The sequence below is a fragment of the Chelonoidis abingdonii genome, chromosome 2 (assembly GCF_003597395.2).
Source record: "Chelonoidis abingdonii isolate Lonesome George chromosome 2, CheloAbing_2.0, whole genome shotgun sequence".
In the NCBI taxonomy this organism is placed as follows: Eukaryota; Metazoa; Chordata; order Testudines; family Testudinidae; genus Chelonoidis; species Chelonoidis abingdonii.
This window is the reverse complement of record NC_133770.1, coordinates 179,432,253-179,445,551: the sequence shown is the minus strand read 5'-3', so window position 1 is coordinate 179,445,551 and position 13,299 is coordinate 179,432,253. Positions and strand designations below refer to the sequence as shown.

The following is a 13,299-nucleotide window of genomic DNA, read 5'->3' as shown; positions in this document are numbered from 1 at the left end:
AGTAGGTTAGATAAATGTCCATCAGGGATGGTCTAGACAGTATTTGGTCCTGCCATGAGGGCAGGGGACTGGACTCGATGACCTCTTGAGGTCCCTTCCAGTCCTAGAGTCTATGAATCTATGAATCTATAATCCATCAGAATCACTCTGTCAGTTCCCACAAACCCTCAGTTCACTGCAAATTGTGACAAACCGACCCCAACTTTTTCACTTGGCACAGGCACCCTAACCACTCCCAACTCTAGAACCTTCCCAGCATCCCTTGCTTGGCAGTCTCTGCCATCTCTACTCCTAAACCTTCTTGCTTCTTATCTAACAAATCTTGACTGACTCCTAGCAATAGGGGCCTCCCTTATTACACCCATCCAGACCTTTCTGCTACCCTTCTGGATCTCTCTTGTTCTCATCTCTTACACCTATATGACTCTTCCTCCTACCTGCTTAAACCACCTGTAATACCTGCCCCTCCTCAAGCAAGTTTCTCCTCGTGGACTTTCAAATTCATCCAGTTTCTGCACCAACAAATTGCAATAGGTAACATTTTTAAGGGCTAAAATATGACTAATGGGATAAAAGGATTATGAGGTGCTCAGATACTATAGTGATGAGGGCCATTTTAGGTAGACGCGTTAGCAGTATTTCAGGGAAATTCTTGCAGAAGGCAGTGTTGTACATTTAATAAATGAGTGATAATCATGCCAAAAAAGAGGGGAAGTGGGAAAAATCTTACCTAATGACAAAGAATAACTAAAGGCCTTATAGGCCAAAAAAAAGACATTGTCACTAAGTTCTATCCTGCAACTTTGTATTACTATATCCATTCACATTTAACATTAGGACTTTATCTGCTAAAGAAATCTTAAACAATGTCAAAGTCAACCCATTCATCACTTTTGATTTGCACAACGTATTTTTTCCTCACATCTTCATTCTCTCTCTCACACACTCACCCTCACATCTCTCTCTCTCTCTCTTACATTCACACTCACATGTATGGTTTAAGGGGCGGGGCGATCAGGTGCAAAAGCTTCTGCATAAACTCTACTTAACTCTGAAGCTAGTGAATAGGATTGCCCTTTTCCTTGAGGCATTGCTGTTCTGAGGAGCTCTCCTCATTGTGTTGAAGTAAAAATGTGCTTTACAACTAGATGGGACTATAATTCATTTATTAGACTGGCAGACAGTGTTTGATGCCACTAAACACAACCTTAAATTAAAAACATGTAGTGCCAGAAAGGGCATAAAGTTGGGAACAAAACAAAAAGATAAAGGCAAAAACTGTAATTTAAAAATTACCAGAGGAATGCAATGCTTAGTAGGCAATTCTTTCTTGCTACTTGTTTACATTTAATAAAGCAATACGCTGCCAGGTCTGAGAGGGCTATGGGCATGTCTGCATTGCAATTAGACACCCGTGGCTGGCCCGTGCGAGCTGATTTGGGCTTGTGGAACTCAGGCTAAGGGGCTGTTGAATTGCTCTGGGGATCTCCTACCTTGCAGGGTCCTACAGCCTGGGCTCCAGTCCGAACCTGAATATCTATAATGAAATTCAACAGCCCCTTAGCCCAAGCCCCACAGTTCTGAGTCAGCTGACATGGGCCAGCCCTGGGTTTTTAATTGCAGTGTAGCCATCCCCTTAAGTGTACTCGTAAAAGGATACAAAATAGACCCAGTCTCATCAAAGTTGTTGGCTTAAATCAGTTCAGGTCTCTGGTCACTAAAATTTGTCACTGTCTGATGGACACAGGGTGATTCGTATGAAATGAATTTGCTGTCAATCCAGATTCCAATGGACAGATGTCCATATTATGGAAACCACCAAAATTAGCAACTTTGATGACAGTGTTAGCAAAGGGGACATAACCGGTGACTAAGAACAATTCCATTGTGATCAAGTGTCTTTAGACAAACGTGACTAAGCCCTTGTCTACACTGCCACTTATAGTGCTTAAACTTTCTTCACTCTAGGGTGTGATAAAACACCCCCCCTAAGCGCAGCAAGTTTCAGTGCTGTGAAGTGTCAGTGTAGACAGTGCACCAGTGCTGGTAGCCATGTTTCCAATGCTGGTAACTAGCTCACTAGTTTGAATATGGCCTGTGAACAAAGGCCTTACCATTTAATGATTGTTTATCTCTCTATTTGTAGCCACAGCTCAGTTTTGAGTGGACATACACCCACTTCAGAAAAAATAACATCACACAGTAGCACCCTTTTGGAAATCTCAGAGGGGCCAGAGGCTGATGTCTACTTTCATCTCCAGAGGACCATTTAGATCAAGGTTGAGTCACATCTCAGGGCACATCAAGGGAGCTTATACTGCTGTATCTGTTCTATGGATAAACAGAAGACTTGGAACAGATATTTTTTAAAGATATCTAAGTGCCTAAAGATACAGTTAGGCACCTAGTGGAATTTTCAAAAGCACGTAGGCACCTAAACACCTTTAAAAGTTTGCCCCTTTGTTTAATGGGCTGTCAGCTGGGCAACTTTCAGCAGCACAAAGTTCAGACTTTTCTCTTATCTTTTTAATTGACTAAACCATGCAATTTACCTGCTCTTTGGGATTAGATGGTTTGGAAGTTGCTAGTGATGTCTACTGAATAATCCAACTTGTTTATAAGGATTTCTGCAATAGCATTCAGCTATGAGACCTTATCTCTGAACTACATTGAACTCTGTTATTACTTTCAAATTCACTCAATGAATTCACTTTATGAAGTTCAGAGCAATATCCGATTCTTAATATCTTTGTAATTTAGCTTTACTATTTCCCTTTTGAGTTCTAATATATAAATGGAATCTTATTCACAATAGACCCAGTTCACCAGCATGTGCTTAACTTCAAACGTGAGTGATCCCATTGACTTCAATAGAACAATCCATGTCCTTCAAGCTGAACATGTCCTTAAGTGCCTGATAGTGTCTCTTCTAAAAATATTCATTCAAATGCAGAAAATATCTAGCCATTATCACTTTAACAAATCTAATCTTCATATCAGTAGTACAGCTCCTACTACAGCACAGATCAGAAGGTTTGTCAGGATTTTTGACCCTCTCTCTTGTCATGCAACCATTGAATTCCTATTAATCATCTGAATCTAAGGGCTGCTAGAGTCTGTGCTGTACCTCATGAGAGGTTTCAGAGTGTTAGTCTTTATCAGCAAAAGCAACAAGAAGTACTTGTGGCACCTTATAGACTAACAAATTTATTTGGGCATAAGCTTTTGTGGGCTAAAACCCACTTCATCAGATGCATGGAGTGGAAAATACAATAGGAAGATCTATATAGCAGTACATGAAAAGATGGGAGTTGCCTTACCCAGTATGGGGGTCGAGACAAATTAGTTAAAGTGGGCTATTATCAGCTGGATGAAAAATCACTTTTGTAGTTGTAATCAGGGTGGCTCATTTCAAACAGTTAACAAGAAGATGTGAGTAACAGTAGGGGCAAATTAGCATGGGGAAATTGGTTATTTTTTTTAGTTCTTGTAGCGACCCATCCACTCCCAGTCTTTATTCAGGCCTGATTTGATGGTGTCCAGATTGCAAATTAATTCCAGTTCTGCAGTTTCTGTTTGGAGTCCAGGGAACTGGGGACAAAGGTGGCTTACAAAAGGCTCCATGCTGCTTCTGTGCTGGTGGAATTCTCATCTCCCTTATTGTGGGTCCTGTTCAGCTTCTATATGGTACCATATTGGTGTATACAGGATGGCAGAATTAGTTCCTAAGTCTAATGTGCACTCGAGCATTAATTCCAACCCCCTACAAAAGAGTAAGAAAGGTATTTTCAAAATCAGTACGTGTATGTGGGTTTCAAGTGTCTAGGTTAAGCTAGTTGATTGGCTCTGCTGTCATCTGCTGCTGTTGGTTTATACAATTACTGTATATCAGAAGTGGAAGCAAAATACCCACTGTAAAGAGAAGGATCAAATCCAGCGCCAGTTTAAAGGGCAATCCTACATTCAGATCCAAATTGTTAGTAGCCACAAAACTGTCATCTCCTATCCCTCTACACCTTAATTTTTAATGGCCTTTTTAAGATGTCCTGCACTTCAGCTTCCTATGTTTGCTATCAGTTTTTGTTTTTTTTTTCTAATTCCTTTTTCTTTAGTAGGACTCTTACTTCTGGTTGCATGCCCCAATAAACAGAATATGTAAGGTATCAGGGTTGCTGCATGACCATCCCTGGACGTTAGGGCAAAAATGGCTATGTATGTGGTCCTGCACAATCCATCAGATGGAAGCATAGTAGAAACTCAGAGGCTGGGCTGTGTTATAAAGTTCAGATCCAGAGCTGGATTTATGTTATCCCAGAATGTAGAGATGTTGAGATCTGAGACTATCTCTACGTCAGCATTATAAAAATAATTGGAAAGGAAAATCAGTTACATGCCCGGCATACTCCACTTCAAAGTACATAAATGCTATATTTTCACTCTACTATTATTAGACTTGTCTGTCCCTGTGTGTTTGCTTTCCAGTCATCTGCATAAGAGCTTGCTGATAGCTGACTTACGATTTATTAGGGCAAGGATCAGTCTGGAGTTCAGGAGAAGTGTGATGCAATAGCTAAACAATACTGAGATAAGGTGTTATCTATTATTCATATGGCAGCAATGCCTACAGGCCAGGGCCCTGCTGTGCTAAGGACTGTACAAGCATATAACAAAGACAGTCCAATATAAATTGAATAGGAGACAACTGGTGGATGCAGCAAACACATGGCGGGGAGCGGGAAGCACAAGGAAATGATGAGAAACTTAAATTGAGGCATTTACAAAGCTGTTGAATACATTCACAGAAGGATCCTCCTCTCTTTCCATTACTATAGGTCGTTATCCACAGCAAAACAAAGGCACTTACATCCCAATCCCTTTGGTTGAAGAATTGCAAAGCGGGACATGGGGAGCCAAGATTACCTGGAAGGAGGACAGTTCCATTAGGCTGTCCATCATGTCTGCTCCGACGTGCATTGTGGGGAAATTCCGCCTCTATGTCGCTGTCCTGACTCCCTATGGCATCCTCCGGACAAAGAGAAACCCAGAGACTGACACCTACATACTCTTTAATCCCTGGTGCCCAGGTGAGGGGTGTGCAATATTCAGATATTCATACTTCTGCGGCAAGGCCCATCTGTTTCCCCAGGCTTTTGGGGAGGCAGGAGTTGATAAAGTTTGGAATGGAGGGGGTTATTGTATGGGCTTGTCTTCTTATTTTTTTAACTTGTGGTTGGTTATTTTCTAGTTTGAGTGGGCAGTAGCTGGTGGCTTTACTTTAACTTTTGGTAAAGGTACCTAGAAGCCTGCATAGCTGCTTGATCACTCTCTCTGTGTGTCTGATTCAATGAGTCTTTCCACTGATTTCAGTGAGCATTGGTTCAGGGTGCAAAGAACTAAATGTTTAAAACCCAGTGTTCCATTTGTGCCTATAAAATCAGAATTTGTGCTCACATATGCATTTTACAAAGTGAATTCTATGTTCAAGGCATTCTTGAAGTGAATACAAATAAGTTGCAAGTTCCGATCAGCACCCTTTCAAAACAGTTTAGGAGCACTATGCCTTAACGTGATAAAACTTGAAATATAGACAGATCCAGAATCTAGAATGGCTTCAAACTTTTGGTATAGCTAATGCTTTAATGCTGTCCTGGAACTCTTCCTTTTGGTAAATATAATCTCTTTCCCATAATATTTATATAAGTTTCTTTAGTCTCAAATAACGAGCATCGTACTTTGTGATAAATGTTTGGCATTATTAATAGAGTACTCTGCAGCACTTTGTTTTGTACATGGAGTGATTTGGCCCAAGTTCATTACCTGCCTCTGGTCCAAGAGAACATAGGCAATGATTAGTTTATATATTGTTTAGGAAGATGCATGATTAATCCTGAGTGAAGTGACATTACTTAAGTGGAATTAGGACTAAAAAGGAGGGAGGAGAAGGAGCTAGGGCCAGTGGCAAATTTAGAGTTTGTGGGGCCCTGTGCTCAGCTTCATTTTTGCCCCCCCCCATGGGAGGGAGCATTCTCTCTTATCCCCCTGCCCCCTGTTTTTCTTTTTCCCCCCCTGCATTTTCCTCCTGGGGCTCAGGGCTGGGGATGCAGGGTCTGGGAGGGAGTTAGGGTGCAGGATGGGGCTCAGGGTTGGGGTGCAGGGTCTGGATCGGAGTAAAGGTGTGGGAGGGGGCTCAGGGTTTGGGTGCAGGGCCTGGGAGGGAGTTAGGGTGCAGGAGCGGGCTGGGGCTGGGAGTGCAGGGTCTGGGTGGGAGTTAGGATGCAGGAGTGGGGTGGGGGTGCAGGATCTGGGAGGCTGTTAGGGTGCAGGAACAGGCTGGGGATGGGGGGGTCTGGCCAGGAGTTAGGATGTGGGGAGGGGCTCAGGGCTGCAGCAGGGGGTTGGAGTGCGGAGCGCTTACATGGGGCAGCTCCCATTTGGTGTGTGGGATGCAGGTGCAGGGAGTTCAGGTGGCTCTGTGTGGCCCTGTGCTTTCCCCACAGGCACTACCCCTTGCAGCTCCTATTGGCCGTGATTCTCAGAGCTGCCTTCCCTGCCCCCCGCCAGCCAGACAGGGCTGGAACACAAGGGCTTTAGGGGCTGTGGCCAAGGGATAAGTGGGCCCTGGAGTCCTGGGCTGCAGCCCCTAAAGCCTTGCCCCCTTTCTAAATCCAGCCTGCAAGTACAGGCTGGAGGACTCAGGAGGAGCAGGAGCAGCCACGCAGCTGCAGACAAGTGGCAGTTTCCCTTTCAAAGTGGCGCTTCTCTCCGGCCAGCTGCGCCACTGCCCTGTGCTCCTAAGTCCTCCGGCTAGTGTTCGCAGTCCTCCCACCACCTGCACCTCCTGCCTGCTCCCCTGAGGCTGAGGGTGAGCCTCGCGCCCTGCTCTCCTGCCCCCCACAGCTTCTATCCCTGGAGCCCCCATCCCATGGAGCAGCCCCCCACACTCAGGCGCTGGTGCTGAGCTGCCTGAGTCCCCAGCCCTGGGGTCCCCCTGTTGTTGGGGGGGTCTTGTGCCAGAGCACTGTGTGTTTTATGGTAAATCCTCCCATGGCTAGGACAGGATGAACTGTACTGAAAACCACTGTAGAGTTTTGTTCCTTAAAACTGCAAAGTAAGAGGATGCTCCATGAAGAAACTAGGTGCACAGCCAGAAGAAAAGTGGGTGGGGTCACAACCAGATGTAGCCATGCAAATATAACTCACTGCTGAGTGGATGTTAACAGATCCCCCTCCATGTCCGATTTGTAGATGATATGAATCTGTTACAGCCCCAGCTAGGGAGCGTTAGCATAAGTTGTAGCTGCTTGTGCTTTTAGTTCTGGACATCTCTGGTTCAATGCCCTGTGTGTTGGCCAAGATGACAGCCATCCCCCAGTCATCCTGAGCCAAACCAGTGCAAAATCCTCCTAAGAACTTAAGTCATCAAGCAGATCCTCATGACAAATGCACAACCATTTCATGTCACATGCTTAGCCAACCCTATAGGAACTCACTGCTATCATGCCATGTACACCTGTTGAATATGACCAAACAGACAAAAATCAGATAAAAATAGATCAGTGGAGGAAGCCAGTAGGACATGCTGCAAACTGCAATGAAGTGCTCATAGATTCATATATTCATAGACTTAAGGTCAGAAGGTACCATTATGGTCATCTAGTCTGACCTCCTTCACAATGCAGGCCACAGAATCTCACCCACCCACTTCTGTAACAAACCCCTAACCTAATGTCTGAGTTACTGAAGTCCTCAAATCGTGGTTTAAAGATCTCAAGGTGAAGAGAATCCTCCAGCAAGTGACCCATGCCCCACGCTGCAGAGGAAGGCGAAAAACCTTCAGGGCCTCTGCCAATCTTCCCTGGAGGAAAATTCCTTCCCGAGCCCAAATATGGTGATCAGTTAAACCCGGAGCATGTAGACAAGACTCACCAGCCAGCACCCAGGAAGCTGTCACCAGCATTCAGGGAATGATAAATAATGAAAAGGACAGGTCACTGATGCAGAACAATCTGGATCTCTTGGTAAGCTGGGTGCAAGAAAATAATATGTTCTTAAGTCTGGCTAAATGTAAATGTGTACATTTAGGAACAAAGGATCTAGGAAAGTGATACTCAGACCTCAGTGGTTCAAGAGCCAAATTAGCAATCACATTACCCAAAAGAGCCACAATAGTGTGAATTAATTGTTTCATTTTCTCTGTTTCTGTGTATGTATGTATGTGTATCTATATATATAAACTCTCTCTATAATATTATTCTCACAGCGAAATGACTAACCAAGTATTATTATTTTATCACCTTCAATTGGTTAAGAACATAATAAAAGCACCCTGATTGGTTAATAACTTAGACTGATTAATAATTAACTCACACAGGATTTTAATATCATGTGCTGCAAAGAGCTGCAGGAGCCGCATTAAAGAGCTGCTTGCGATTCGTAAGCCTCAGTCAGAGTATCACCGATCTGGGCCATACTTACACAAAAGAATACACTCATTACAGCCTTTTGCTAACTGAGCAGTATATTTAAGCTGTTGGGGTTATACACATTTTTGCTGCTCTAATTACAAATTTCTTCCGCTCATTCTTGAATATACCATTTATAAACTATTGTGAATCGAACTTTGTGTCAGGAAATTTCCCCTAGATTTGCATTTGTGGGTCAGATTTGAACTACTATGGTTATATCTATCCCGCACACTCCTTGCAGCAGCATGTCAAGTACATACTGTGCATGCCCCCCCAGCACAGATCTACATAGCAGTGTAGACAGTAAAGCAGTACTTAGGCAAGTAGATTAAAGACATGCCAGAACCTTAAGGTGTATACTAGGGCTGTCAATTAATCGCCATTATTATAATAGAACACCAATTGAAATTTATTAAATATTTGTGGATGTTTTTCTACATTTTCAATATTGATTTCCATTACAACACAGAACGCAAAGTGTACAGTGCTCACTTTATATTATTATTTTTGATTACAAATATTTGCACTGTAAAACTGATAAACAAAAGAAATAGCATTTTTCAGTTCACCTCATACAAGTACTGAAATGCAATCTCTTTATCATGAAAGTATAACTTACAAATGCAGATTTTTTTTGGTTACAGAACTGCACTCAAAAACAAAACAGTGTCAAACTTTAGAGCCTACAAGTCCACTCAGTCCTACTTATTCTGCCTATTGCTAAGACAAACAAGTTTGTTTACATTGACGGGAGATACTGCTGCCTGCTTCTTATTCACATCACCTGAAAGTGAAAAGAGGCATTCCTATGTAATTTTTGTAGCTAGCATTGCAAGGTATTCACATGCCAGATATACTAAACATTTATATGCCCCTTCATGCTTCAGCCACCATTCCTGAGGACATGCTTCCATGCTGATGATGTTCGTTAAAAAAATAATGTGTCAATTAAATTTGTGACTGAACTCCTTGGGGGGAGAATTGTATGTCTCCTGCTCTGTTTTACCCACATTCTGGATATAATTCATGTTCTAGCAGTCTCGAATGATGACCCTACACATGTTCATTTTAAGAACACTTTCACAGCAGATTTAACAAAACGCAAAGAAGGCACCGATGTGAGATTTCTAAAAATAGCTACAGCGCTCGATCCAAGGTTTAAGAATCTAAAGAGTCGTCCAAAATCTGAGAGGGACAAGGTGTGGAGCATGCTTTCAGAAGTCTTAAAAGAACAACACTCTGATAAGGAAACTACAGATCCCGAACCACCAAAAAAGAAAACCAACCTTCTGCTGGTGGCATCTGACTCAGATGATGAAAATGAACATGCGTCAGTCCACACTGCCTTTGATTATTATCAAGCAGAACCCATCATCAGCATGGAAGCATGTCCTCTGGAATGGTGGTTGAAGCATGAAGGGACATATGAATCTTTAGCGCATCTGGCACATAAGTATTTTGCAATGCCAACTACAACAGTGCCATGCGAACCCGTTCTCACTTTCAGGTGACATTGTAAACAAGAAGCAAGTAGGACTCAGTGGATTTGTAGTCTCTAAAGTTTTACATTGTTTTATTTTTGAATGCAGGTTTTTTTGTACATAATTCTACATTTGTAAGTTCAACTTTCATGATAAAGAGATTGCACTACAGTACTTGTCTGAGGTGAATTAAAAAATACAATGTTTTTGTTTTTTACAGTGCAAATATTTGTAATAAAAAATAAATATGAAGTGAGCACTGTGCACTTTGTAATCTGTGTTGTAATTGAAAGTAATATATTTGAAAATGTAGTAAAGATCCAAGAACATTTAAAATAAATGGTATTCTATTGTTTAACAGCGCGATTAATTGCACGATTAATTTTTTTAATCGTGTGATTAATCACAATTAATTTTTTTAATCACTTGACAGCCCTAGTGTATACCCTACACTGCTCTCTCTGTGATCAAGCAGTGCCCCCCATGTCTACACTGCTATTTTTAGTCTCCTACTTCCTGTAGCCTCCTGCTTCCTCCCCACTGCCTCTCTGCCCCTGGCAGTGGGGAAAAGGAGCAGGCATTTCCCCACAGCCAGAGCCTTTCCCCACTGCCTCTCCTCCCCCCGCAGAGCCATTCACTGAAGTGTAGCTATACACCTCAGTGGTGGTGACATGTAGTGTAGACATACCTTAAGCGTCATTGATTTCAGAAAGGTGAAATTCACCCAAAGTCCCTAATTTAATGCCCCAGTGGTGTAGATGGGTTCTGACTGCTAATCCAGCTCATAGGCTAGAGTAGCAGCCCTGGGGGATGGGGAGCTGCACTACACTTGGCCATGTGTTGGGTACATTTTGCAGGCACACATACTAACCCTTGCTTATTCTGAGCCCTCTTGTGGCTTTAGGAGAGACAGAGAGTTATACTGTCACAGTAGAAGACCTGGGGGCCATTTGGTTACAGGGAGGCACAACAGTGCTTGAGCTCCACAGTGCTCATGGAGAGTGCTTGTTGATGCGCCCTTTAAAGGGAGGCAGCCTAGGCTCTCACTTGTGCAGTAGGTCAGCTGCATTGGGGGATATGACTCCCACCTCCTCCCTGCCCTCTTGGGAGAGACTTGACTCTCTTAAGAAGTGTTAGCAGAGGGCATTTCCTGTGCTCAAGAGGGTACAGGGTATGCTACTCTGGCCCATGTATTAGGGGGCAAGGCGGGAAGGCCTTCCTGTGGACTTCCCTTGCTTGATCTCACAAAGGAGCCAACCTATGGGCCCGTTAGCTGCATTACTTCATTCAGACCAAGTGTATTTCACTCTTACTAATCTTCATACAGGTAAAATACAGACAATTAAATGTAGGACTTTTTTTCTAGCATTGCTAGAATTTTATTTATTTCCAAGCTAAAACCTAATTAGTAGAATTAATTGGATCCTCCTGTTCATCGCATCTGTAGCTCCACTTGCACAGGATAATTTTGGAATTGTACTACCTGCAGAGAGCTTAGAATCAGAGTAGTTCACAAATGTCTCATGTTTTCTTCTCAAGAGCGCCAGCGGCATTGAAAGTTGTCAAATATCAAAGCAGTTGGTTTCTAGGGCTTATTTCCACTTTTCAGTGAAAGCAGAGATCCTTTTCTCTCTTTTATTTTTTTTTTTGGTTTAATAAAATACAAATATTTAAAACAAAAACAGAATGGCAAAGGATTTAACCAATCTTCATCGGATTTTTGCAATGATTACATAATCTTCAAATAACAAAGGCAGTCGGATTGATAGCCACAAGATCAATGGATATTTTTATTCTGTGAAAGGAAATATCTGCTGTCATGAAATCATTGGCTGTCTCTACTGAATGGGTAAATTATCAGTAAAGATGGAAGAAAATGCAATTTTCATTCCCTTAAATATTCTCGCTCCACCCATTTTCTACAAAGGTATTTTAATAAAACACAAAGGTCAGTGAGTAAATATATACAGTAGCTCAATCTACAAACTATGCAAATCAACACCAATAAAATAGGCTATAGAAACCTTATGATCTGTGAAGTTTACAACATTATTGGCAAAGTACTATGCAGGAGTTGTTCAGAGCTAGGAATCAGAAATTGAAAAACTCACTTGCCAAGCTACTTCCTTAGGGTCAGAGTCTCAGCTCATATGAACCAATGGAACTGTTTCAGTTTATGCCATCTGAAGATCTGTCTTGAACTTTGAAATCTATATTAGTAACCTCGGAATCAAAAACTGTGATCCTCTGCTGCTTGAGCTAAAAGACCCAGGTCTGTTAGGGTATGTTTACACACCACTCAAAGGTGTGATTTGCAGCTCAGGTAGGCAAAATTTGCTAGCTTTAATCTAGCTAGCATGCTAAAAATAGTAGCGAAGACATGACGGCTGGGCAGGCTTCGATGTGGCCCATACAAGACCACCTGGTCACCTGGGTACACGTACTCATGTTGCTAGGCTGCATTGGAGTCTGTGCAGCCATATCTTCATGTCTATTTTCTGTCATGCTCACTAGATTAAAGCTATCGTGAGTGTGCCTACCTGAGCTGCAGTCACACCTTCACTTCAGTGTCGCTATACCCTCAGTGCATAGCCAGTAGCAGGTTCATAAACCTATCTGTTGGTGGCCCAGCCATTAGAGCAGGGGGTTCTCACAACAAATTTTTTAGTGGCCACCAACTCTTGCTAGTGGCTGCACTGACACTTTTTCCTAAAATTATTTATTTTTCCTAAAGTTAATTAATTACTATGCACATATATACATCCAAATCATTGTAATTTATTTATGTAAGGTTGGGATTGTTGTTTTTTTTGCAGACTCAGTAATAATAATCATGCACAGTTATCTCTATGCTTTACTGGACCTAACAGAATAAAAACACAAAGGTTCTTGTCTTTCTAATTATTGTTTCTTTTTGTTTCTTTTTTGGTAAAAGTGGTTGTCTGTATAACAATTATGAAGTAAATTTAAAAATGCTTTGACATAATAGAAATCCAAATAATAATGAAAAACATATCTGGGTGGCTTAGGTCTGGGGAGCAGAGTGGAGGGGAGGGGAGGCACAGCTGTGGCTGCAACTGGCCCAGGGCTCCTCCGGGCAGATTTCACCCCAAGTTTCAACCCAAGCTACCGTTTTACGGACAAAATAAGAATTTTTAAAATGGAAATACATATCATATTTAAATAGCTTCAAAACTGTAGGCTATTTAAAATAAACTATATATTCCACTCTACGCTATTATTCATTTTCGATGGCACAATGGACAGCCACCAGCACAGTGGTGGCACAGCATAGTTTCATACTTGCCTCATATCACAAGCCATTATTTTCATTTCATTTCTTACCTGTGGCT

The 13,299-nt window shown here is 42.2% G+C and overlaps 1 protein-coding gene across 1 annotated transcript in view; it reads left to right on the top strand.

Moving 5' to 3' along the window:
• Positions 1–13,299, top strand: part of F13A1 (coagulation factor XIII A chain) — a 96,486-nt gene that overhangs the window by 37,633 nt on the left and 45,554 nt on the right. The window contains exon 4 of the mRNA XM_032773063.2: positions 4,833–5,084. Within this exon, the coding sequence (XP_032628954.1) occupies positions 4,833–5,084 (252 nt within the window). The remainder of the gene's footprint in view (positions 1–4,832; positions 5,085–13,299) is intronic.